Source organism: Triturus cristatus, chromosome 2_1, assembly GCF_964204655.1.
Source record: "Triturus cristatus chromosome 2_1, aTriCri1.1, whole genome shotgun sequence".
Classification (NCBI taxonomy): Eukaryota; Metazoa; Chordata; class Amphibia; order Caudata; family Salamandridae; genus Triturus; species Triturus cristatus.
The window spans coordinates 491484423-491512221 of NC_140581.1; the positions used below are offsets into that span (position 1 = coordinate 491484423).

The 27799-nt window shown below is 47.3% G+C and overlaps 1 protein-coding gene across 3 annotated transcripts in view; it reads right to left on the reverse strand.

Moving 5' to 3' along the window:
- The window catches only part of FCHO2 (FCH and mu domain containing endocytic adaptor 2), a 1031922-nt gene that overhangs the window by 563121 nt on the left and 441002 nt on the right, over positions 1 to 27799 (reverse strand). For all 3 annotated transcript variants that reach the window (XM_085632343.1, XM_085632342.1, XM_085632344.1), the window contains one exon: positions 21412 to 21456. In XM_085632343.1, the coding sequence (XP_085488469.1) occupies positions 21412 to 21456 (45 nt within the window). The remainder of the gene's footprint in view (positions 1 to 21411; positions 21457 to 27799) is intronic.

Sequence of the window (27799 nt, forward strand, 5' to 3'; positions counted from 1 at the left end):
CGCCTGACATTAAGGAACACTTCCAGGAAGTAATAGCAAATGGTCAAAATGCTTTGCGATAGATCAGAAAATCTGGGATGGACACCACAGATTTGGTTGCTAGACCAATGGGCACCTCCATTTCAGTGCCCATCGCTCTGTGTCCATGCTTGGCTCCAGACATCTAATTTCTCCACCATTGTCCAAGCCATTCTCATGGATCTCCTTTTTGACGGTGTTTGACTCTTTGGGGATAAAGCCGACTCTGTACTGGAGAGGTTTAAGATCAGCAAGGGCACTGCAAGATTCTTAGTCTTTCAACCTCACCTGCTAAGGGCTACAGAAGCTTTCATCATACGAGTCTTTGGGAGAGGATTTTCCTTTCGTCTCTGTCAGTACCCATGATCGCTTCTGCAGTAAATATGGCAGCAGATCCCTCTTGTCAGGTGGTACAGAGGCCCGGCAGGGCAAATGTTTTAGGCTCTATGCAGTAACGCTCCTCCTCCAGCTCTTCCTTCCCAGCCACCCAAGTAAAAGCAGGCCTAATTCAACTCCACAACCCCACTTGAAGACCATCAAATCGGACCAATGGGTCTTACAAATTGTAGGGTTACTCCCTTGCCTTACTATAAATTCTGCCTACCATTCCATCCTGGGCATTCTGCAATAGGAAATGGATCTCTTCTCCTCAAAAGTGCAGTGGAGTTAGTGCCAGAAAACCAAAAGTACCAAGGTTATCACACGTTACTTCATGGTTGGTGGTCGCAGCCTTATCCTGGATCTCAGGAGCCTGAACTTCTTACTCAAGAAGGAAAGGTTCAAGATGCTGAGCCTAATTCAAGTGCTACTGGTATTGGAGCTTGAAGACCAGATAGTGTCCCTAGACATGCAGAATACGTACTTCCCTATCCTGCAGTCTTGTTTAAATTACTTGTGATTAGTGGTGAGCTCTGCACACAATCAATTTGCGGTACTGCCCTTTGGGTTGATATCGGCATCTTGAGACTATACAAATGTGATGGAAGTGGTGAAGGCCCATCTCAGACAGTCAGGCATCCCCATCTTTCTGTACCTGGATGACTCAGCTCCATCTGCAGTCAACAGCATCTCTGCTGTTCGACCAGGGCTGTTCGATTAATGAGCCCAAATCTTACCCGTCGCCCTCCCAACGTATCCAGTTCATAGGGTTGGCACTGGACACCAACCTCCGGCACGCCATTCCACCTTCGCAGACAGTCCAAAACATCCTGGAAATAAATTCATTCTTCCAACCAGGTGCAACAATATCAGTCCTGAAACTCCTGCAGTTCCTGTATTCTCCTAGTTACTGCCCTGCAGTGGTGCCTCTTCAAGCATTAGCTACAATACAGGGGAGATGTGGCGGACTCTATCATGATATCCCCTAGTGCTACGGCAGAAGTGGTTTGGTGGGGAAACAAGGTGAACCGGACGTAGAGGATGGCCCTAATCATCCCCCAGCTGTGACTGCAGAAGTAAAGGATGCCTCTACTCTGGGGTGGTGTGCTCATTTGTAGGATCGGAAGATCAGAGGACTCTTGTCCCTAGAAAAGCAGTTGTTTCACATCATCGTGCTAGAATTGCGGGTGATTTGGCTGGCGCTGAAAGCCTTCCTCCCATCAATCACCGGTTGATCCATCCAGATCTTGATGGACAACATAACATTCATGTGATATGTCAACAAGCAAGAGGGAGTAGGATCTCACCTCCGCTGTCTGGAAGCATTGAGACTCACTGCCAGGGAGTATGGCTCGTCTCCAATCACATAGCGGGGTCTCTGAATGTCAGAGCCCACAGTCAGAGCTGACATTATCTAGCAGAAAATGCTCAATGCCCACAGTTCTGCACCTTCCAGTATCAGTTATTCTCATGACCCCGGATTGGCAGAGAAGGGTGTGGTAAGCAGACGCCCTGCAATTCTCCACATATCCTCCGCTATGCCTGTCATTCAAACTGGACCTTCCCTCCCAGTAGGGGGGAAGGGGTGGTTCTGTACTCAAATCTCCGGGACCTCCACCTACATGCTTGGAGATTGAGGGTAATGAGCTTTTTTCTGTTCCAATAGAAGGTGGTGGACGTCATTTTATCTGCATGACACCTCTCCACTAAGTCGGTCTATTCCAGCAGATGGTGCAACTCTGTTGCATGGTGTGCAGACTATGCTGTGAATCCCTTGCAGGGCAAGTTATGCCACATGTGCAGTTTGCACATTCTTTAGCTCAGAGGGGATGTGCCATTAGTACTGTGTAGGGTTATTTAGTCGCTTTGTCTGCTTTCTTCTGTCTGCATGATCAGTCTTCCCTGTTTATGTCCCCAGTAGTCATGTATTTTCTCAATTTTTCCTCCCACTCCCTTTGTAGTTCCTCAAAGGAACTTAAGTTTGGTTCTCACATTTTTGATGGGGACTCCGTCTGAAGACCTTCACAGTTGTACTCTTGGTATGTTAAATATAAAGATTGTGTTTTTGGTTGTAATAACGCCTGCTAGGTGGGTGAGTTCCAAGACCCTAGCTGAAGTCCTCCTTTCACAATATTTTTCCCAGACAATTTGTGTTGAGAACTAGGACTGCTTTCTTTCCCCTGGTGGTCATCCCCTTCCCCAGTCCATAACCCATCTGACCTTTTACCCTCCCCCTCATCCAACAAAGAAGAATGAGGGGGAGTTACTTTGGTCAGATCCTAGGCGAGTGGTCAAATACTACCTAGACCGCATTAAGGAACACAGGTTAGAGGATCAGCTCTTCATTGGCTACTGTGGTGTCAACAAGGGGAAGGTGGTTCAGAAAAGGATACTATAAAGAGGGATAATCCTCTGCATTAAAACTTGCTAAAGCTTTGCCAAGAAAGAGGCACTTGGCTTATTCCACCAGAGCCAAATCTACCACTTGTGCTCTTGCTTGTGGCGGTCCAATTGCAGATTTTCATAAGGCAGCAACTTGGGCCTGTCCGCAAAGATTTGCTGAACACTATTGTCTCGACTTGGAAGTGAGAAAAGATGGTCACTTCACTAGGTCAGTCCTAGAGGACTTCCTACTGCAATCAGCCATTAACCCTCCTCCTAGGTAGGTTTATTGCTGTGGAATCTGTTCTACAGGTGAGGAATCTGCAGGTAGCAGTATTCATCAGAAGAAAAAGTTACTTACCTGTGGTAACGATCTTTCTGGTGGATACTATCCACCTGCATATTCCTCACAGACCTACCAACCTCTGCATTGGATGGATAATTTATACGCATCAGTTAATAAGATCACATTATGTATTCTTTTGGTACTGCAAAAGGCTTTCACTGTCGGCATTCTGCCCTCTTGCCTCGAAGACTTGGAGAAAATCAAGAGTAATTGGCTTTGGTACACCAAGGCGGACACGTTGTCGGCTATGTGGCGTTATCTGGCGTTACTTCTGGCACTGACCGAGTCCAGCGCCCTCTACTGGCAACCTTAAACTTTGAAGTATCTGGATTCAGTCTGACGCTTAGAGTTGCTCTAAGCAAAACCAAAGGGGATGATGGACGGAGTGTTGAACATTGCAAGCACTCACCCCCAGTCAACTGATCTGGGTTTAATCCATCATCATTCTTTAGCTCACTCCGCCACCCCAGTTCAGACATGGCTATATGCAAATCAGTCTGACCCTGTGCCTCATGAGAACAGGCCAGCCCGAACTGCCAAGCCATGTCTTCCCTGGACATGGAAACAAGCATCCTGGGACCAGTTTCGGGCTCACAGCCCTCATCAGCCAGGCTATCTCGAATCCAGTGGCAAAGTGAGCAAGGGACCACCGTCTGGGCATTCCCTGCCAACTTAGGGCAAACAAAGCAAAACCAAAGGGGATGATGGACAGAGTGTTGAACATTGCAAGCATTCACTCCCGGTCAACTGATCTGGGTTTAATCCATCATCATTCTTTAGCTCACTCCACCACCCCTTTGGTTTTGCTTTGTTCGCCCTAAATTGGCAGGGTATGCCCAGAGGTGGGCCCCTTGCTCACTTTGCCACTGGATTCAAGATAGCCTGGCTGATGAGGGTTGTGAGCCCGAAACCGGTCCCAGGATGCTTTTTTCCGGTCCAGGGAATACATGGCTTGGCAGTTTGGGCTGGACTGTTTCCATGAGGCACAGGGAAAGACTGATTTGCATATAGCCATGTCTGAACTGGAGTGGCGGAGTGAGCTAAAGAAACATTATGCATTAAACCCAGATCAGTTGACTGGGGGTGAGTGCTTGCACTGTTCAACACTCCGTCCATCATCCCCTTTGGTTTTGCTTAGAGTTGTTCTACAGGTGAGAAATCTACAGGTAGCTAGAGTATCCACCAGAAAGATCATTACTGCAGGTAAGTAACTTTTTCTTTGCTACTCTTCAGAGCGCTGATCCATCAGTTTCCACACTAGTTAGGTCAGATTCAGCGTTCTGGGTACAGGGTCACAACGTGAACTTAGCATATTGACACCAACATATTCAGAGATTGAAAAGTTACATTGATAAAACCAAAGCAGCTTTGGGGAAAGTAGCTGTTCTACAGGACAAGTTTCCTTTGGTCCATGTCTAACATCGTCAAAAAAATCATGCGCAGTAATGTAAACCTTCTCAGCAAAAAAGCACTCAACTGCTGGAAGAACAGACCCTACTGCCCTCATGATATCCAATAAAAAACATTTGAGGTCATGTTCCTCGAACATGTTGGCCCACTACAAATAGTCAATCAATATTGGTATATATTGGTTGTGATTGATCCTTTCGGGTGTGACCACAAAAGACTGCCACTGCTCAAAGAGTCACAAGGGACAAGCAGAACTTGATAGCAATGGGAGAAGTTCATGCATTTAATTCAGACAAGGGTTCTGCATTCGTTGCTGAGACACTTTTCAATTCTATGACTGCTCTGGAAGTACGACTACTATTCTGGTATCTATCCCATACTGAATCAAACATTATGGGTGAGTGAGCTAACGGTACCCTAAGCAAGCATTGACCTCTAGCAGATTGCTGTGGTTTCATAAATTATTTTGAGCTTTGAGATTACTAAATAACTTTCATAGATAAGTACGAGGTAGCCAAGCCCCATACCAGATGTTTTATGGCTTCTCCTATGTATGTACCACATCTTAATCTGCCTGGAAGAGTATCATGTGATCAAGTTTCACAACTGGATTTTTTATTTTATTTTGAATTGTTTTACGTAATATTCAAGAAATTAGAAAGACGAATGGGTTTGCTGACCTCATTGCGGGAGACATGGATTGCCGACGGTTTGGAACTTGATGACGAGGATTGGGTGTCAGCGGTGGCCTCCCCGAAAGAGGTGGCTATCCCGGCCCGCTTGCGTTTCGTCCAGCTTACGATACTTCATAGAGTGTACGTCACGGGGCCTGGTTTGATGCGTATGGGGTATTCGGTGGATGGTCTGTGTAAGCGAGGCTGTGGACTACTGGGGACTTTCCTTCATATCCTGTGGGAGTGTCCGGAGGTGACTCGGTTTTGGTGTAGAGTGCATGCGGTGTTGGAAGAAGTCACGCATGTTGCCTTGTTGCCGGAGGCACGGAGATGTCTGCTGAATGTCTGGGAACCGACTGATTACAATGTGATGCAGACGCAGTGGGTGACCCTGGGCTATATGGTAGCGAAGCGTGACATTGCACAATTGTGGGGCTCCCAGAGGCCACCAACGATCTCAGCGTGGAAGGAACACATGGACTGGTGTATGTTCAGAGAGAAAACGGTGTATGTGGCGAGAGGCAAGCCTGGGAAGTGGATTAAGGTGTGGGGTCCCTGGAACTCCTATCGTGGAGGTATTTGCGCCCCACCCAAACGCGTGAGATGGATGCTGCTCTGTCTCCCTAGCCCGCGCATTCCTACATGCTCCTGCGACATGCGAATTTGGTCTCTTCTGCCTGCCCCCCCCCCCCTCTGTCTCCCCGGGTTTGTTTACTCCTTCGATGCGAGGAGCACATGTTACTGCCATTAACCCCCTCTGCCTTGTGGGTGTGATGTCTTTCGTTTTTTTCAAAATATGAAACCTTTCTTTGCTTGTCTATGGACTGCGGCTGCGGCCGGCTGAGTTGATTAGCACTCCAGTAGCTCTTTTGTTGCTTTATCGATGTGAATGTTAAGCTGTGCCTAAGTCTACACTGTGCATTAGCGGCCGGCCTGTTGGTTGTAGGCCCATACTTGTATGTCTCTGAAACTGTAATAAAGGTTTAAAAAAAAAAAAAAAAAAAGAAATTAGAAAGAACCTTTCCAATAAAAAGGACTTTGCAACTGAAGATAGCTAAAACTCTCCCTAGCACCGCTCTGGACCAAGATCATAAAGAGCTCCCTGAGCTCCGGAGTCATTCCAGACTGCCTCAAAGTTAGCCAAGTCACGCCAATACTGAAAAAAACAGGCTTGGACACCAATGATTTGAAAAACTACAGACCTGTCTCCAATCTCCCTCTCCTGGCCAAAACGATGGAAAAGTGTGTTCTCCTTCAACTGACAACACATGGACAGCATCAAACTCCTGGACCCCCACCAATCGAGCTTCAGAAAAGGGTGCAGCACAGAGACAGCGATCCTTAATAACATAGATGATATACACAAGTCCCCTCGATACAGACCAATGCTCCTTACTCATCCTCCTGGACCTATCGGGAGCCTTCGATACGGTGGACCATTAACTACTCATTAAGGTACTCCAAGAAAGGCTAGGGGTTGGAGAGGTGGTCTTACACTGGTTCGGCTCCTTTCTCCAGAATCGCTCTCAAAGAGTCAAAATCAAAAACTTCTCGTCGGACCTTCACCCTGTCAGCAGTGGTGTCCCCCAAGGATCAGTCCTCTCCCGGCAACTTTTCAACATATAAATGGAACCCCTCACCACTATACTCAAAAGATCCAACATTCCCTTCCACCTCTATGCGGAAGACACCCAGATCTATCTCGATACCTCCTCCACTGAAGACATCCAGAAACTCAACGACATTCTTAGAGAAGTCCAACACTGGCTCTCATTAAACCACCTGAAATTGAATCAAGACAAAACGGAAATCCTCCAAATTTCCAACAAAACAGAGAGCCCCCAAGTCGCAGAATGGCTAAAAGCAGTTGATGCTCTCAACAACAATATCTACCTTGCCGACTCCGTCAAATCGCTGGGAATCACCCTGGACCCTAAACTAAGCATGGACAAACACATCAAGAACACTGCAAAGAGCACCTTCCACAACCTGAAATTACTCAATAAGATAAAACCCTTCATCCCGACCAACGACCTCAAACAAGCGACTCAATCCTTGGCACTTTCCAGACTAGACTACGGGAACGCAACCCTCACAGGCACAGCAAAATCACACCTAGCTCCCCTCCGTCAACTCTTAATGCAGCTGCAAGAATGGTCACCGGAGTAAAACAATATGACCGCATCTCGCCCGCACTCAAAGAGTTGAAATGTCTCCCAGTTGAAATGAGTGCCAATTTCAGAACTGCCTGCCTCACGCACAAAGCCCTACACACAGGAAAACCCTATCTACCTGGCCTCCAAACTCACGAAGGCCGGTCAGACAAGGAGCCTCAGGAGCTCCAACACTCTACTCGTCATCCCGCCGAAAACCCGTAAACAAAAAACCGCAGCCCGATCTGTTGCAGGGATTCTACTCATGCACAGAACTATGCGCAGGAACCCAGGACCTCAGTGAATTGTGGTGTACCAAAAACTCACCTCAGAACCCCTTATCCGACCAGCATCAGTGTCCCGTTCGTTATCCGATTTTATCTCGGCGGTCCCAATGTATAGACAACCCAGAACAAGAGACTTAGTGTATTCTCAGGAATGGTGGGAATCAGAAATACCTGTTAGTAATTATTCTCATATCAGTCCACAACAAGAGTAAACAGAGACACGGTAAAGTTTAAAGAGTTTATTTTATAAACCTCGTGTCCTAAGATGCAGTACTTTGGCTAACATAAGCAGACAAATGATTAAAATCAAAACCATCAGCATAGTTACAATGCCATAGAAAATGAAAGGAGAAATCATAATAAAATGACAGTGGATTACAGCCACCTTCCTTTCACTAGTAAACTAATATTATTATTATTAAACTAATAGAAGGTCTCTAGGCTTGAATAGGGAACCCCATACCGTAAAGATCAGCTTAGTGGAATCACATCACAGGATCAGGTATACTCTGCTCCTGGGAAAACTCTTCTTCCGAATGTATATAAAGCATGCAGCCTGCAATATTAAAAGCACTCGACTTTCAGGTCTTTGCAGCTGCGTGCGTGTTATGGCTAAATAGTGGGCCAATCAACCAGAACCCAACAACATGCACCGTCTAGCGACCCAGACTGTTTCTTTACACAATGTTCAGACCAAGGTCGCAGCTCACTGTTAGGGATATAAACAACAGACAGTTCTCATGTGAAGCAAAGGCGAGCAAGCATTTCTCAAATAATAACATGTAACTGCAGTGTCATGTGCAAAAGCAGCAAAAGTGGCAAGATGGCTTTCTAACATCTAACGCGGTTGTGCTAACTTAGCAATGTACGTATATAAATAGCAGTCCTTACTACAGATCCTTCTCTGGAAATGCGCCCAAAATCTGGATCTCCATCCTAGTCCATATCAGGACCACCCCCTCCTTTCTAAAATTCAAAAGGCAGCTCAAAGACCTCTTCCTCAAGCGTACTCTCCCAAATGGATAGATTGCCACCAAAACTCACAAGCGTGCACACAATGGCACAATGACACTTTGAAACTTAGACCTCTACATCACTCCTAGCCAGACTCCTTCCCATTATCCCCCCTGATCGGAAAAATGTGCGGCTTTTACTACTGTGCTCACTATTACGAGACTATGTAACTTTCCAGCCTCTAGCATTATACAACGCACGAAGACCTCTACTGCACCTTGTATCCTGTTTACTACTGCTATAATATGTGTTTTCCTCGTTACAAAGTGTTGTAAAGCGCTCCGATACCTTCGTGTCTGGCTAACGCTATATAAAACTCCTTAAAATATGATATATAAATGAGATAAAGCTGCAGATTGGTAGCTCATGTGAATGGGGGGGCTAGTTCAAGAAAAGATCCTGACAAGCAAGTTTTGGAAGAATCTTAAAGACCACCTGTTCCAGATCTTAGAGTTGAAGGAACATAAACTGTAATCATGCCACCACTTTCCAGTGTAAAAGTAAGCAGAACTGTGTTGATCAATCACACTAAAAGCAATATGTGGCAGATTCTTTTCAACAAACCCTCACTGACACCAAAGTGCCTCCAGCTTACCTCAGAGAATCACTTCCCTATTCTTGAAATGCCTGAAGAGTACAGCCATATTATAATCATTAGACCCATTCGGGGGATCGATTAGCCTGTTATGCCTCCAGGTTTACACCAATCATTAAGTACTGATCTGATAGTGGTGGTAGCATTGTCTTCAACAAATTAATATGGTGCAGTCTTATCAGCTACTGCCACTTCTGCAACTCAAGTCTCCGGTGCACCACCAAAAGAATGTGCATCAATTGAAATGATACTGATGCCAGAAATCGCATTGACTATAAATGAGCCACATCCAAACCTTGAAACAGGAGCAGTTTTTCTTCCTGCTCATGAATAAACACGAGAGACAACCACTTCTGTGATTAGTCAATGCAACAGACAGATTCTTACCTGTTGCTGGGGCCATTACAGGTATGTCTGCCCACCATGGTCCTACATTTGGATCTTTGCTGCAGTATCATCATTTATTGTGTGGCTTATAATGTTAAATATAGTCTTGCTGATGGTGCATGGCCATTATCTTTTTGAAAGTTCAATACCATCTCCGGTGTTTCAGGAACTGCAGCCCCAGTCTTCAGAGCTTATAGATATTACCATGCCACACAACATCAGAATGTTCCCTTTGATTGTTGGTGTTTTATATGAAAAGGGCCATTATGAAATTATCGAATTCTTTTTGTTTTGAGAATATCATTGGAGGACTTCAGTAATTCAGGTACTTTTGCAAGTTTATGGGGCATTGTTAACTGATATCTAGTTTGAGTTTGCATGCATCACTGGACAATGAAGATACATATCTTGATGCAGAGAATCATCAAGAGCTATCCTTCTTTACAGATATCACTACATTCACCTATCAACCCAAGGAAATTACATCGTGGGAGCACTGTGGACCCTCCCCACCGAATAACGGACAAAAGTTTTCAGAAAAGGTTTTCTTATTTTAACATTGCCGACAGATCTGACCCATTTTATTCTTTTCAAAAACCTGAAAAGATTAAAAAGATTTTAAATTACTCACCACAGATTTATCAATTCACCATAGTTCATTGATTCGTTTTTAGAACAAGATTACACATTTCAGAAGGAAAATATGAACGAAAAAAGTATTTGGGGAACCAAATGGCAAAGTCCGGGCATTGTTTAGAGCACGTACGATTCCTAGAGAAAGACATTTTTAAATGAGATCACTCAGCAAATAACTTGCATGAGCTTTGCATCTCTTGTAAGAATTAACTTGATACACTTTACAGATTGGAAAGGTAAAGTGCCAGCTGCCTTTTTAACCAATGCATTGTATATAGAAATGTTATCAGGGGGTGATGCTTTGTAGGGGTAGGTGTCCAAACCATCCCCTGGGATCTTTATATAACCTGTAGTAAAAAACAAGTTACTTACCTGTACACTGTGGTTCTCCAGTATTGATATCTTTAATAGATTCACATTCAGAAGAATCAGCGAGATTTAAGCTTTCACGATTGCTGGGCCCTTCCTTCAAATCAGACAGGATAAACTTTTATTGAGAACAAATCCTCAATTCATTCCTAAAGTTCCAACTTCATTTCACTTGAACAAACTAGTTGTGCTTTCTACATACTTTAGGAATCCTTCAACCAGCGCGGAAAGAGCATTGCACTCTTTAGATGTAAAAAGATTCATCAAGTTCTACATGCACAGGACAAAGACTTTCAGAAAATCGGATCAGTTATTTGTATCCTTTACATCACCAAGAAAGGGTCAAGCCCTTTCAAGAACCAGTATCGCACGTTTGATTTCCTCTGCGGTTGTTTTCTGCCACACCAAGGCTGGCAAGCCTTTATCTGCGAAGGTGTCTGCACACTCAATGAGGAAGATAGCATCCTCTACAGCACTGTTTGTCGGTGTATCGCTTCCAGACATTTGTAGAGCAGCAACATGGTCCAACGTACATACATTTACTACGCATTACTGCTTGGCAAGGAAAGAGGACACTGCTGTGGGTCAAGCTGTCCTGAGACATCTGTTTGTTTAAGGTACAGTCTTTCATATCTTTTAATTCTACTGACTTTGTTTATTTAGTTTTCAGTCTTTTGTATATTTTACGATTTAATCGGTTTTATGATTCATATGTATTAGTATATGTCAATATGTCTCTGTTATGGCATTGGAAGGTCTTCGCCTAGCCGCAAGCTAATGGAACTACACAGCGAACTACTCTGATACAAGCATGTGAATCTATGAAAGATTCAATACTGGAGAAAAAACAAGTTACTTCCCTGTACACTGTGGTTCTCCAGTATTGATATCTTTCATAGATTCACATGTGGCCCTCCCTCATCCCCATCTAGGCTTGCCACTTCTGATCTCATGTTACTTCTTACCTTAGCACACTTGTGCGCGAAATCTGAGGTCTGATGGCTCTGACTGGGGAGCTGAGGTCTAGGGCTGGTCTGTGATTGGCCAAAGTTTGGACCTACATAAGGAGGCTGACGACTGACAAAGTTTGTATTTGGATGGTTTCTATGTACTTCTATGGTACTTCTTTTCTAACTACCACGAGACTCCCACCATGACGACGGGGAAGATACAAGCATGTGAATCTATGAAAAATTCAATACTGGAGAAACAACTTTACAGTTACAGCACCTGAACGTTACTCAAACAGAAGATGAATGCAGATCATGATCTATGGTAAGGCCCCGTATCATACCTATACCAGGGGTTGCATAGGGAGACCTATTCCCAATCTGCTGCTGACAGTAAAACTTCACTGTGCAGCCTTCTGCCATCCATAGCTGTGATGGGTGGCATTTCCTGACATCAGGCTAAGCCCTGTGCCCTTGCTCTCCTAGGACATCTGACCTCCATGCGCCCCATCACCTACAGGTACACTGCAACACAGTCCTTGGACTCAAGCTGCACCCTACTAGTAAGGACTAAATATGCTGAAACCAATCTGGGGCTGCTTGTGTTCCTGTTCACAGGTGACCTGCATTTGGTCATATTCCAACAGGACCAAGGTCTTTTGCAAACAGCTGGTTTGATTCTGAGGTGACATGGTGGGCAAAATAAACAATGGACTGGATTGTGGCCTGGTGTAATTAACAGTGGCTGATATTAAGTCAAGCAATCCGTCAATCAATTTTATTTTCCTCAGTGTGTATGGCATCTAGTGGCAATTGGTCACAGGTCTGGCCTCTTGATTCCTGTGTCTGTATTATGCACAAAAAGAATTGAATATGCTACTTACCAGTATGCATCTGTTCTTGGCATGTAGGGCTGCTGACATTCATATCTGTGCATAGATAGCCGCCTAGTGTTGGGTCCGGATGGTTGCACGTTGTTGTCCTGGAAGAGTCTTCGAAGTATCCTGGGATAGGTGACTCCTCCCCTGGACTACAGTGCGCATGGGCATCCTCTCCATCCTCAGATTGTTTTTCGCCATTGTGGCAGTGATGGAGTAGATACAGTGATGACCATGCTTTACAGTAATTCTGAGAGCTGCAGCTGCTACAGGCGCCGGGGAGGAGGGAGGGCGATATGAATGTCAGCAGCCCTACATGCCAAGAACAGATGCATACTGATAAGTAGCATATTCAGTTCGAGGCATGTGGGCTGCTGAATTCATATCTGTGCATAGAATATATAGCAGTGCCCTCTTATTAGCGGCGGCTACCAGTGCCAGCTGCAGCGGTCTGAAAAAGAGTTTTGAGAACAGCCTGTCCTACAGCTGCCTGCTGTTTTGATTGCACATCTACACAATAGTGTTTGGTAAATGTATGTGTAGTGGACCAGGTGGCTGCTCTACAGATATCATGCAAAGGAATGTTTCCTAGGAAAGCCATGGAGGCCCCTAACTTACGTGTTGAGTGGGCTCGTGGTGGAATCGTTAATGTGCGTTTAGCCTTTTGGTAGCAAATTTGAATACATTTAACGATCCATCTGGCTATACCTGCTTTGGAGATAGCGTTACCTTTGTGGTGTGGGGCAAAGGCAACGAAAAGTTGTTTTGTTTTCCTAAAGGGTTTGGTCCTGTCGATATAATACATGAGGGCCCTTTTCACATCTAGTGTATGGAGTGCCCTTTCTGCGACAGTCTGTGGGTTTTGAAAGAAAACAGGCAGTTCAATAGTTTGATTCATATGGAACTGCGATATCACCTTAGGCATGAATTTGGGGTTGGTACGTAGTACGACCCTGTTGTCGTGAACCTGTATAAATGGCTCTTGAACGGTTAGTGCCTGGAGTTCACTAACTCTTCGTAAAGAAGTTATCGCTACTAGGAAAGCTACTTTCCAGGTAAGGAATTGAATCTCGCATGAGTGTAGAGGTTCAAAGGGTGGACCCATCAGGCGTGTGAGGACCAAGTTGAGGTTCCACATTGGAGCTGGTGGGTGGCTAGGTGGAATGACTCGTTTGAGTCCTTCCAAGAATGCTTTGATGGCAGGCACTCTGAATAGAGAGAGGTGCTGCCTGGTTTGTAGATAGGCTGATATTGCGGTCAAATGAACACGTATAGAGGTGTACGCCAGATTGCATCGGTATAGGTGTAATAGGTAACAAATAATGTTTTGGATGGATGCGTCTAGCGGGTTAATGTCATTATTATTGCAGTAAATGACGAACCTTTTCCATTTGGCTGCATAGCAAGCTCTGGTAGTGGGTCTCCTGGCCTCCTTAATGATGTCCATACAGTCAGGTGGCAGGTTTAGGTAGCCAAACTCTAGGACTTCAGGAGCCAGGTTGCCAGGTTCAGCTGTTGCGGATCTGGGTTCTGCGTCAAATGCTCGGGTTTGATCCGCAGCCTTTGATGCGGCACCACGGAAAGTTCGAGAAAGGTGGTGTACCACGGTTGGCGTGCCCACGTTGGAGCAACCAGGACGAGTGTCAGTGAGTGTTGTCTGAGTTTGCGTGCCACCAGCGGTATCAGTGGTGCTGGGGGAAAAGCGTACGCAAATCTGCCGGACCAGTTCATCCATATCGCATTGCCCTGCGACTGCGGATGTGGGAACCTGGCGGCAAAGCTTTGGCATTTTGCGTTTTCTCTTGTGGCGAATAGGTCTATCTCTGGATGACCCCACTGCTGGAAGTACGGTTGGAGTACTGATGGGTGTAACTCCCACTCGTGCATCTGGTGGCTGTGTCTGCTGAGCAGATCCGCCATCTGGTTGTCCTTGCTGGGGAGGTGTTCTGCCATGAGGAACATGTTCCTCTGAATGGCCCACTTCCACATGCTCTGAGCCAGATGAGACAACTGTGGAGAGTGTGTTCCTCCCTGCTTCTGTATGTAGTACATGGCGGTCATGTTGTCCGTCCGGATCAACACGACTTTGTTGCACAAGTGTACTTTGAATGCTTTCATAGCCAGGAAGATTGCCATCAGTTCTAGAAGGTTGATGTGCATCTTCTTTTGTTGTGTTGTCCATAGTCCCTGCACTGTGTAATTGAGTACATGAGCTCCCCATCCCTGGAGAGACGCGTCCGCTGTCAGTATTATCTGTGGAACAGGCTCTTAGAACGGTCGGCCCTTGCAAAGGTTTTGTGGATTCCACCAATGCAGAGAGTTGTATGCCCGACCGCTCACCAACACTAGGTCTTTCAACTGTCCTTGAGCCTGATTCCACTGACGTGCTAAGCACTCCTGAAGCGGGCGCATATGTAGTCTCGCGTGTGGGACTATGAAAATGCAGGAGGCCATCATGCCTATCAACTGCATGAACACTCGCGCAGGAAGGGAGTGTTGTGGTTTGAACTTGGAAATCAGCATTTGCATGCTGTTGATTCTCACTAAATTTGGCTGAGCTGTGGCCGCCAGAGTGTCTATAGTCGCACCTAGGTACTGTTGTACGTGTGCGGGCTGGAGATGGGATTTTGGGTAATTTAGTGAGAAACCCAGACTGTGAAGGAGGTGAATGGTGCGGGACATGTGGCTGGCACATTGCTGGGCTGACTTCGCTTGAACAAGCCAGTCGTCCAGGTAAGGGTAGACGTGTATGTGCTGCCTCCGTAGATGTGCCGCTACAGTAGCTAGGCACTTTGTGAACACCCTGGGTGCTGTTGTCACGCCGAAGGGAAGGACTTTGAATTGGTAGTGCTGCCCCTGAACAGTGAACCTGAGGTATTTCTTGTGTGAGGGGTGAATGGGTATGTGGAAATACGCATCTTTGAGGTCCAGTGTGGCCAGGAAGTCTCCCTGCTTGAGCAGCGGGAGGACTTGCTGTAAAGTGAGCATGTGAAAATGCTCGGAAAGAATGTACTGGTTCAGGGGTCTCAGGTCTAATATAGGTCTGAGTGACCCGTCCTTTTTCGGTATTAAAAAGTACAGGGAGTACACCCCCGTACCTTGCTCGTGGACGGGTACGACCTCTATTTCGCCTTTTAGTAGCATACTTTGCACCTCCTGCTGTAAGAGCGTTAAGTGCTCTGAGGACATAGGACGGTTTTTTGGAGGTATTGTGGGTGGAGTTGAGGTTAATTCTAGGCAGTAACCGTATTTGACAATATCTTTGACCCACCTGTCCGTGGTGGAGTTCCACGTGGACAGGAACCTTTGTAGCCTTCCCCCGACGGGTGTTATGTGGTCGGGAGGAAGGGAGAGGGCGTCACTGCTTGTTCTTGGGGGAGGACCAGGTGTTGCCGTAGCCGCGTCCTCTGCCCTTAGTGCTGGAGCCACGATATCCACCCCGGGTGTTTTTATCGTAGGTGTTTTGTGTGTTGCCCTTGTTGTATGTTTGCTGTGACCCCTGTCCTCTACCTGCTCCTCTATTTCCGGGGCGACGAAAGGAGCCGCTCCGAAAGGACTGCGTTTGTAGGGCCCCCATGGACTTTGCAGTGTCTGTGTCCTTTTTTATTTTCTCTAGGGTGGTGTCAACCTCCGGCCCGAATAAGTAGTCGGGGTTGACAGGTTGGTTGAGGATGTTATTTTGTACCTCCGGTTTGAATCCGGAGATTCGCAACCAGGCGTGTCGTCGCAACATGACGCTAGTGTTTATGGCTCTGGCAGCTGTATCCGCGGCATCCAGTGCACACTTAATGGATGCATTTGTGAGCAGTTGTCCCTCCCTGATGAGGATCTCTGCACCTTCTTTGAATTGGTCAGGGAGATGTTGGAGTAGTTGCTCTAATGTGTCGTAGTGCGCTCGATCGTAGCGAGCGAGGAGCGCTTGAGTATTGGCAATGCGCCATATGTTAGCTGCCTGGGCGGCAACCCGTTTGCCAGAGGTCTCTAGCACCTTGGACTCTTTGTCCGGGGGAGGAGCATCACCTGTTGTTTGCGAGTGTGCCCTCTTGCGAGCATTCGCAACGACAATGGAATCCAGAGGTAACTGGCCTCTAATGTAAGTAGGGTCCCCAGGCGCCGATCTGTATTTTTTGTCGATCCTGGGGTTTATCACTCTTGCCCTGGTGGGTTCCTTGAAGATGTCCTTTGCTGGTTTGAGGACACCCTTTAACATGGGCAGAGTCTTTATATTCCTTTCTGAGGATGCAAAAGTATCCATGAGAAAGTCGTCCTCGACGGTGTCAGAGTGAAGTTGCACCCCGTGATTGGCCGCAGCACGTTCAATTAGAGCGGCAGTGTCCTCTGTGGGAGATGTTTTTGCTCCATAGAGTTGCGGGTCCTGTGCATCCATAGGTGCACCTGAGTCTACAGGGTCATCCCAAGCTTGATCAGGGTCCTGTTGGCCTTCAGGGTCCATCTCTCCGGGGTAGGGGACTTGGTCACCCATGTAGTCCTCCAACGCATCCGTGTCGGAGTGTGTGGGAGAGAAGGACTGTGGATCCTGGTAGGGTGAATGGAAAGGTTCGTAAAGAACTGGTTCCGAAGCCACTGGCAGCTTTCTCTTAAGCGGGATCCGGAAGGAGTCCAAAGCTGGCTCAGAAGTTATTCTCCTTTTGTGGATAATCATCCTGCCCGTGTCGGCGTCGATGAGATGTGATGGAGACGTCTCCGCAGAGCGTTCGGCAGGCGTGATCGTAGTGTGGGTGACCCGTATCCTGATTTGGAACAGTTTCGGGGCCGTGGATGGTGGCAGGCCAAAAGTAATGTTGGCCGGTGCCGAAGAGGCTGTTGGAGCTCTTATCGGGCCGGAGCCCGACGTGTCCTGGAGGACCGTTTTGTTTTTGGTGCGTTGCGCAGCAACGGGTCGCACCTGGAGCGCCATCGATTCCTTTGCGCCGACCGGTTCTGTAGAGGCGGGCGTGGACTTCTTCGGCGCCGGTGAGTGAGTCATCGAGTCGAGGGGCGGTAATGCCCGTCGACGTCTTTGATGAGTGTGGCTTTGGTGGTGCCGTCGAAGCGGTGTGAGACGCAGCAGGCAGTTTGACCTTTGGGGTCGGAGCCGATTGCGTCGGTGCCGGGAGCTGAGTAGGTTTGGTGGCACCGAAGGTCTTTTTCCGTATGTCGACTCCGACGTCGGCCGCTTCAAGCTCGGCACCGAAGTCTCGTTTGGTGCGCTCGGTGCCAACGGGTTTTGCTGGCGTCGAAGGTGTGGTGGGCCTCGATCCGACCAGCGCCACTTTCGGTTTCGGTTTCAGTTGAACCAATACAGCTTTTGGTTTCGGTTTCGAAGCAGGGAAACCAGCCGGTTTGGGCATTAATGGCTGCCACTGAATGTCCGAGGCCGGGCCAGAGGGCGGGGCCGAAGAACTGCGGGATAGGTCTTGGGTAAGGCCCGAAGGCGATCCCTCGACCGGAGCCATAGACTGGCGCACTAGGATATCCTCAGTCTGTACGGGTAGGCCTTGCTCGTCACCGGAGATACTCTCTTTGGCCCCTAAGGCCTCATTGTAGTCTCCTACCTCGGTGTCGTCTTCATCTCTGCGAAAGAGTCTTTCTTCGACGTCTTCCAATCCGGAGTCATGTTCGGAAGCGGGACTGGAGGGTAGGTTCTCCACTTCTTCGACATCTTCGTTCTCGGCGCTGAAGATGTCGGCCGGGGCCGGTGCCGCTTGCTGCGCCTCGAGTCTCGCTGCTCGTCGATTCCGGAGAGTCTTCTTGGATCGAAATCGGGCACAGGCCATACATGTAGATTCGTCGTGATCTGGTGAAAGGCATTTGTTGCACACCGGATGGACGTCGATGTGGGGATATTTCGCATTACATACAGGACACCGCTTGAATGGTGTCCTCGATTCCATCGTCGATGACGGGTCGATGGTCGGGTAAAATGCGAAAAAGTTGGTTCTGGAAGTTAGTAAACTAACAAGATAATATCGATACCGATCGGGAACAGTACCGACGCGAACTAAAGGCCTTTTGGCCTAGAAAAAGTTTTTCCTAACTTGAGTCAAGATAAGCACATCCGAACCCAATGGCGGAAAAAAACAATCTGAGGATGGAGAGGATGCCCATGCGCACTGTAGTCTAGGGGAGGAGTCACCTATCCCAGGATACTTCGAAGACTCTTCCAGGACAACAACGTGCAAACATCCGGACCCAACACTAGGCGGCGATCTATGCACAGATATGAATTCAGCAGCCCACATGCCTCGAACACTTAAATATGGAGTATCAGTACACTTCTGGCTATAAGAGAGATCTGAAGCAAAGGAGGTTAGCATGTTTTTTTGGCTACTCTTTACTGGGGAATAAAAAACTTTTCTCAACTGCAGGCATGGCATGGCTTCTGTCAAGGATGACGGGCGCAGAGGAAATCCAGGGCAAGGTACTCAGGACAGCACTGGAGATCAGTGCCGAAGATTCGAGGACTACACCTTCTTTATTGTGTAGAGATTTTTCATGCTCCCTACTGGAGAGAAAAAGCGGTCATCTAAAAATGTCACATGTGTATCATGTGAGAAAAAAACAGCTCGAAAAATATTAGTTTGTAACTTCTTTTGATGCTTAAGAATCTTAATGGTTGGCATCAATGCCAATGTAGTTCGCCACAGAGTGGAGGGCCCGGATCTGGCCTCTGGCCGCGGAGGTAACGGTCAATTAGAGAGATTTAAACTTGTGTGTTGAGGGATTATGGAGGTACGGAAAGTGGATGTGAGTGGAAAAATGTGTTAAGGGAGAAGTTGTGGATGTATCACAACACCACATACTAGTACTAAGGTCAGACCTTTTAAATTGTTCAAAGGAAGAGAGCCTGCTTCTAATTTATGTATGTGGTGGTTTAAGAAGAACTGTGGCAAGGGAGGAAAAGAGTTTGACATTGGTCAGGTGTCCAGGAAAGTGAAGGAAAAGCAGGAAAAGGCTAAAATGAGGTATGATTAGAAATGGAAAGTTAAGCAACCCGAATTTGTTGTAGGTGATTGGGTAAGGAGTGTTGACAAAAGGTAAGCCAAGATATGGTAAAGCTGTAAAAGTAATTAAAGTGTGGCTCCTCAAGATGGTAAAGTGTGGAATGTCAGGAGAGTTGAAAACTACAGAAGGCACAGTGCAGGAAGGTGGTGTTGGTGTTAAAGAAATGGAACGGGGATGAGAAGGATATCTGGTTAGAACTAAAAACTTGCGAATGGATCGGATGGAGCCACTATCTCAGGCCATTGGCCACGGTTGACACATTTGTGTTCAGAAAGAAGTAGGTGATGGTGGTTTGGAGTTGAACAGAGACACGGAGGACAAGTCGGTGGATTCCGGTGTAAAAGGGGCAAGAAAAGAAGAGACCCGCCTGTGAAGTATGAGGATTCCATATATTGTTGTGTGTACTTGTTTTGTTTTTTCTTCTGACATACCGTCTGAGCACACCATTCACACTTAGGGGGTCAACTACAACAACGACGAGGTGATGGATGTCACTGGCAATCTCTCGGATGTCAACCCAATCCATTGTTTTTCTGCCACCATTCCACCTCAGTTTTGATCCACCCATATGCAAATCAGTCTTGACCCTGTTCCAATGGGAACAGTCCAGCCCGAACTGTCAGGACAGGTCCTCCCTTAAATGGAATACAAGCAAACTAGAACCAGTTTCGCCTTGGCTCTTCAGCACTTTCCTGAAGAGCCCAGAAACTATGGAAAAACAATGGATTGGGAATGCCGCCTGAGGAATTGCCAGAAGCTGCATTGTTTGTGCAACAAAAACATCTTGTTTTTGTTGCAATGGACTCCTTAAATGCGATGGGTATGCCCAAACGAGGTTCCTTTGTTCACTGTGCTACTGGAATCAAGCTACACCTGGCTGAAGAGCCCATAATAAGGACAAAACCGGTCCTAGGTTGCTGTTGTTTTGGTTCAGGGAGGACGTGGCTTGGAAGTTAAGGCTGGACTGTTCTCATTGAAGCAGGGTAAAGACTCACTTGCATATGGCTGGGTCCAAATTGAGGTAGCATGGTGGGCTAAAAACAATGGATTGGGATGCGGCCCAGAACAATTGCCAGTGGCTGAGATTAATTCAAGCATTCAATTCATTACCTTGTTGTTGACAATGGCAACTTCCAAGCACTACCTCGAACTGACAAAGATATTTTTGTTACACATTAATGTAAATTAATTTTACATACTTATTTTAAATTTAGAAAAAAAAAAATGCTACAGCACTATTAATTTTATTTAAAATGTAATTGTGAATATAAGAAGTAAAGAAAATAATATGTTCATATGTAAGAAAAATGATTAAAGGTGATGTACAGAATTATTCAAAAGTAATTTAATTACATTTTATTAAAAAATGTTAATTTTTTTAATTAAAAAAGGTTTAAATATTTTAAACAACGATTTATTTTTAGATTTTGTTTAACATTAAGTAAAATATCATTTGTGCTAATTAAAATAACATCCTAAAAATATTTCCTATGGAGTTTTATTTTAATTCGTTTATTTTCCATGAATGGTGCTGCAATAGAAGTGGTTGGCCATGGGTGGTGCTGTAAATGTGTCAATGTGGCTAAATCCCCTCTTTTAGGGCGTGGAGACATGCAAGTGTGTATTTATGAGTAACTTAACGTTTGGATTTTGTAAACTTCCCAAAGTAGTAAAGTTACTTAAACATTAAAGAGTAAATTTACTAGTATTAAATCTGACTGTGGAGATTTACCTTTGCGAACATACCCTGTAATGTTTCATGAAACAAGTAGGTCCCCTCCACTCTCAAACAAACATTGACTGATCTTCTGCACAAAGCAGCACTGAACCTTGTGTACTTACATAAAAATAACATTCTCCTTACAAACTACATCTGCTGAGGAACCAGAAAACCACAAATTCAAGCAATGGTGAATAATAACAACTCACCTTCCACTGCACTTGCTGCGTTGCATTCCTCAAAATCAATGCAACCTTAAAGAAAAGAACATAATTTAAATTTTCTTGCCTGCTAGATCATTAAGTGTATTCTGACTTATTCCTTTAAAAATTGACAGTAAAGAGTATGACATCATTTAATTTGTTATAAATGTTTGCCAAAATCGTTTGCCGTTTTGTTGAGTGCAGACGTACTTTTGATGAGACAAGACATGGTGTAGTGAACAGGCAAGAAATCCTGGTCAATTAGACATTTGGAAAATAATATATGATTAACTACAAAAAAGGAAGAGCCTAGAATGCATTATCTAATAATATACTTACTGAATACATGAGTCCAGAGCGCTCTCCTGAAGCCTGGAGCGTTAAGAACTATGCAGAGAGACACTTAAGGTTCTTATGTAGGAAAGGATCAGTTAAATGCCTGTATTACACCTAGTCTCTTTTCACACACAGACACTCGCAAAGGGGTAACGTGTTTTGTAGGGGAGTGGAGGCACACAAGATTAGGCAGGCCAGACGATGCGCCAGTGTAACTTGGTTTATAAGGATGGAATTAGGGAAACAAGTCAGCTGGACATTGCTGCGGCTGATCCTGCATAGGATTAAGACCATCTCCACAAGGTCGCTTGTCTGAATGTATATCTTTTTTTTTCAAAAGACATATGGCTAGAAGTGAAATGCATTCTCCATTACTGGTGTTGACATTAAGACTAAGATGGTTGTTACACAGCAAACAGTGATACTTACCTTCTCAGATTTTCGATAAAAACATACATTTTACAGCAGGGTAGGTTGACAAAACGCTGTGAGCAAGAAATAAGTAGAAATTCAATTTTTCAGGTTTGTTTTGAATGGGGAGGTGCAACCTAGCATATTTTAAAGTGTATGCTTTATTACACTGATTGAACCTTGGTGTTGCCATCTGAATCTGCAGGGCCCTCATACCTACAAAGTGATATTGTGGAACTGAATACAGGTGCCACTCGAGCGTGCTGACATAAGGTTACTCTGTGCTCTTCCGCACCCTCAGACATGGATGAACCATGATTGATTGGAGATGACAATGTGTCAAATCTAACTTAGTAACATTTGAACAGCAACAGAAGTCTACTCTACAGAAAAAGGAGGAGAGAAGGTGGTGAAGAATCTGTGGTTAGATAAAGTATCCACCAGAAAGAGAGTAACCAAAGGTTAGTAACTTGTTAGCAGATTCCTCACCTTTCAAATACAGATGTCAAAACAGTACCTCTCAAACACGGAGGGTCTGAGGAGTGGACAGACAGCAAGAGGTCCTGCAGAATGCAGCGATGGTATACACAGACACAACCTGGCAGATGTCCAGTACTGGAATACCCTTTGACATTACTGCTGGGGCAGCTTTGACTCAAATGAGCATAGCATGTTTTATGCACAAGACAATCCATCTGGACACATTGTTTCTGCATCACTTCCCTTTCTTATCAGTGGCAAAGCCCATGAAAAGCTTGTATTTGACTAGGTCCTCCTTTGTGTGCTTGGAGTAAAAGCTGAGAGTTTTCTCTGGGCACAGCCAGTGAAGAATCTCCTTCTCTTCAGAGGGATGAACGGAGAGAAAAGAGCAAGAAGGGTAATCGAATACCCATGTGGAAGGGTAACATGACGGGCAGCAAAACGGAAGGACGGGTCTGTAGCATCAATTTGTCTGGGAAGTGGTGATGTACTGAATTTGTACTCACAGCACCTGCAGTACACTACCATGACACAAGTAATTGCGATGAAGAACCTCATTTGACAGCAGTAGCAGAGAACAGCAGTGTACTGGCTTGAAAGACATACACATAGGAATGTAAGGTCAAATGAGGCATACTGAAATGTGCTGGCAGGAACATGCATTCAAATTATTTTATAAAACGCATCACAACCGGTGACTTGAATAATGAAGGTTGGTGAGGTAAACGTATAAAGGATGAAACACAAATAACATCAAATGGTGCCCACTGCAAAGCCTTTCTGGACCAGATACAGCACATTCAACAAAACATCACACAACTTGGCATGCAGAGGGTCAACTAAACATGCTCTGTGTCAGGCTGCCAAAGATTTCGCCCAACAATGAGATAAACAGATTTGGTAGCTGCATGACTAGCCTCAAGAATAACAGCTGCTACTTCAACAGATAGATCAAAACCACTCAGTTGTCACTGTTCAATCACCACGCATGAAGGTGTAGGTTGTGAAGATTCATGTGTAGGACAGTGCCGCTGAGACAGTAGGTCATCATGGTGAGGTAGATGGAATGGAGGTCAAATGCTCCGCATCAACAGGTCAGAATACAGGACTATCCTGGTCAATCAGAATGACCCGAGCCCAGTACGTCCAGATTTTGAGAATAATGGGTGGAAGGGATAGTAACAGGAAAGCATACAGGAGACTTGTGCACCAATGAATACTAAATGTGTCACCCATGAAGCCTTCAAGGGAGAACTCCAATGAACACTAATCATGACAGTTGCCAATCTTGGCAGTGGCCAAAAGATTCAACCAAAGCAAGCCCCGCTGGGTGATGAGGCCTTCAACCACCTCTGGATGAAAATGTCATTCATGGTCGGCCAGCTGACATCTGCTAAGCTTGTCCACCCAGGATTCCAGTGAGCCCGCTAAATGATTTGCTACTAGGGAAATTCTTTATAGGTGTTGCCATCTCCAAATGCGTAGTGCCTCCCGACACAGTTCAATTAACAACCTGACAGTCTAGCTTTTTAGCAATGTCACAAAGCGGTCTTGAATTGGATTTCTCTTGATGGATGGGAAGAAGGCTTTGCAGGTCATTCAAATGGCACAGAGCTCCAGAAGATTGATGTGGAGCTCCTGCTTCCCTGGAAACCAAAAGCTTTATCTTCACTTATCCCAGATAGCTGCCCCATCCCAGAGACGATACGCACAAGTTACTACTTGTGTAACGAAATATCTATAAGAGACATTAGTTAGTGATAGATTCCTTACCTTAGAATATTCCCCAGGCGTCAGTCTGGATCCGGAAAGATTCCTGCTTTGAAGCACCCCTGCGTGCCAGAAGGTGACGCTGTGCAGTTCCGCGGCCGTCACTGGCCTCGTGCACGCCGGGACGACATCACGGAGGCTACTTAGGCGCCACCCATGCGCGCTGACGTCAGTTCTGTACACAACTTTCCGCGCCGAAACGCAGAATCATGCGAGAAACTGACCTTTGGTGCATAAAACTAGGGCCCTAAAAGGGGATGACCTTAACCCTAGTAAGCAGTTCGCAGAACGGGGAGGATGGGTGGGGCGGTAAGGAAGCTATCACTAACTAATGTCTCTTACAGATATAGCATTACATAAGTAGTAGCTTGTGTATCTGAAAGAGACACGTTAGTGATAGATTCCTTACCTTAGAATAGAGACCCCAGAAATACCAACCCAGGTGGTGGGTCTGCGAACAAGATTACACCAGAAAGTCACGGAGCACAGAACGGCCAAAGAAGCAGTCTCTCCGGACCTGACTGTCAAGGTAGTAGTGCTTGGTAAACGTGTTCAGCGAGGCCCACGTAGCTGCCTGACAAATATCCTGCAAGGGGACACCGCGTCCCAAGGCAGTAGTGGCTGCAGTTGCCCTGGTCGAATGGGCACACAGACCCACAGGAGGCTCCTTCTTGGCCAAGGAGTAACATGCTTTGATGCACAGAACAACCCACCTGGAGATGGTCCGTTTGTGCACCGCCGGACTCTTTTGGCACCCACGTAGCCAACAAAGAGCTGATCATCCACCCGGAACTGCTGTGTACGCTGCAGATAGAATGCAAGCGCACGTTTAGGGTCCAGACGGTGGAGCCGCTCCTCTTCCCGTGAAGGATGCGGAGGTGGAAAAAAAGGTGGGCAAAGTGATGATCTGCCCAATGTGGAACGGCGTGACAACCTTTGGCAAGAAAGAAGGACGTGTCCTCAGAACCACCTTGTCCGGATGAACAGAAAGGAAAGGAAGTTTGGAAGAAAGAGGCTGGAGCTCACTCACTCTCCTGGCAGAGGTGATAGCTACCAGGAAAGCCATCTTGAGAGTAAGAAGACGTAAGGGACAGTTATGAAGGGGCTCAAAGGGAGCGCACATCAGAAAAGTCAAGACAAGATTCAAGTCCCACTGAGTCATTATGAAGGGCACAGGTGGGAACGTATGTGTAATGCCCTTAAGAAAACGGTGAACATCGAAGGGCATGTCCATGAGCGAGCTCTGGACATCGGGTGAGAAGCCAGAGGAACGCAACCAGGCGTGGTGCCGCAACACCACCATTGTGGAAATCGCCCTGCCCAACGAATCAGCGGTGTCCAAACCACACCTGATGGCAAACTTCGCCGCATCCTTGCCCTCCACAATTGCTTGGGAAAGGACAGCCTGGACCTCCTCAGAGCACTGAGGCGGAACTTCCGCCACCGAATCCCACACTGCGTGGGAGTAACGGCCCAATAAGCAGGCGGTATTAACCGATCTCAACCCCAAACTGGCTGAGAACAACCTCTTGCCATATTGGTCCAGCCTCTTAGAGTCCTTGTCCGGCGGAGCCGAGGGAAAGGCTCTCTGCGATGTCGAGGCCTGAATGACCAGGCTCTCAGGTGTGGGCTGAGTGGGCAAGAAGGCGGGATCACCAGGCGCCGGGCGATGACGCCTAGCGACGTTCTTATCCACTGGCGCCCCCGAGGCCGGCCGCAACGAAGTACCCAAGAGGACTTCGGTAAGGGCCTCATTGAAAGGGAGCAGCGGCTCCGACGATGTAGACGCCGTAAGGAGGTTGGTCTTAAGGGCCTCCGTAGGGAGGTCGAGGTGGAGAGTCTCCGTGGCTCGACGCAGCACCATAGTGTAGGAAGCGCCCTCCTCCATAGTAGGCGGAGGCGAGGCAAACTCCGGGTCAGAAGACACATCAAGTTCACCCGCGTCTTGAAGGTCATCCATCCAATCCTGCTCGGAGTCACACTGCCGCGCAAGGGGGTCCTCGGATCCGTCCCAGTCCTCATCCGGCTCCGGGGTAGAAGGAGCCGGTCGCGGCAGCAGGACCGGAGCCGGAGAGGGGAGCCAGCGGTGCCGGGAGCGGCGCCGGGAGTGGCACCGGCCGGGGCCGAACCGGAGCCCCATCCCAATGAGGATCCCAGGTCGGAACGAAATGGTCCGAGAACCGAGGCAGGGGCGGGATAAACGGCTCCCAGCGCGGTGCCTGTGGCAGAGCCTGGGGCGGCGCTGGGGCCGGAGCCAAGGGCAGCACCGGGGCCGGAGCCAGCGGTGCTGCACCTTGGGGCGCCGGAGCCGCGGGCACTGGATCCAGTGGCTCCGGGGCTGGCGCCGGAGGCAGTGCCGCCGGGTCAACAGGATCTGGACACGGGGCCGCGGGGCCCACAGGAGCACCGGCGGGAGCCCGAGGCCTAAACAGGCGGTCCAAGACAGCAAGAAACTCTTGCCGCTGTTCGGGAGTTGCCGACGGACCCGGGTAGAGCGGGTAGGCCGCGGGACTCCCAGGCTCCAAAGGAGCCGCAGGGGCGGAGCCCCTGTCCCCCACGTCCGCCTCCGGGGAGCGACGGGGGGACGTCGGAGAGCGAACATGCTTTTTCGACTTCTTATGGCGTCGCTTTACGGAATCTGAAGGTGAAGACTTAGAGTCCAAGGAGCGACGGCTGCGGTCCCTCGAGCGGTCCTGCGGACGGCCACTCGGCCCGGAGCGGTGGCGAGAGGAGTCCCGGACTGCCAGCAACTTCCGGCGTTGCTCCCGCAATGTCTTCGGGCCATGGCACGGCAGTCCCGACAATCCCGGGAGTCGTGGTCGGTCTCCAGGCATTAGAGGCAGACATCATGGGGGTCCGCCACCGACATATTACAGTGGCCCGCAAGACTTAAAGCCGGGCATCCCTATGTGCAACAGGAGACAAGAGAAGACAAAAAGTCTCAAAAAGTGGTCAAAAATTGACCGAGGTATGTGCTCAATCCGGATCTGCGCTTTAGGCGCGGAAAAAGAAAACTGGCGTCAGCGCGCATGGGTGGTGCCTAAGTAGCCTCCGTGACGTCGTCCCGGCGTGCACGACGCCATTGACGGGCGCGGAGCCGCACTGAGCCACCTACTGGCGTGGAGGGGTACTGCTAAGCAGAAAACTTTCCGGATCCAGACTGACTGACTGACGACTGGGGAATATTCTAAGGTAAGGAATCTATCACTAACGTGTCACTTTCAGATATCTGTCAGTACTGAGCTCAGGGTAAGGTAGTGAGAACTGTCCGTCACTGAGCAGGTTGGTGTTTATCTGCCAACATTAAAGGTCACGGTTTACATCCTTCGATATGTGGCGGGTCTCTGAAAGACAACCCCGGTGTTGAATGCTTTGAAGGTAAGGGTTCCATTGCAAG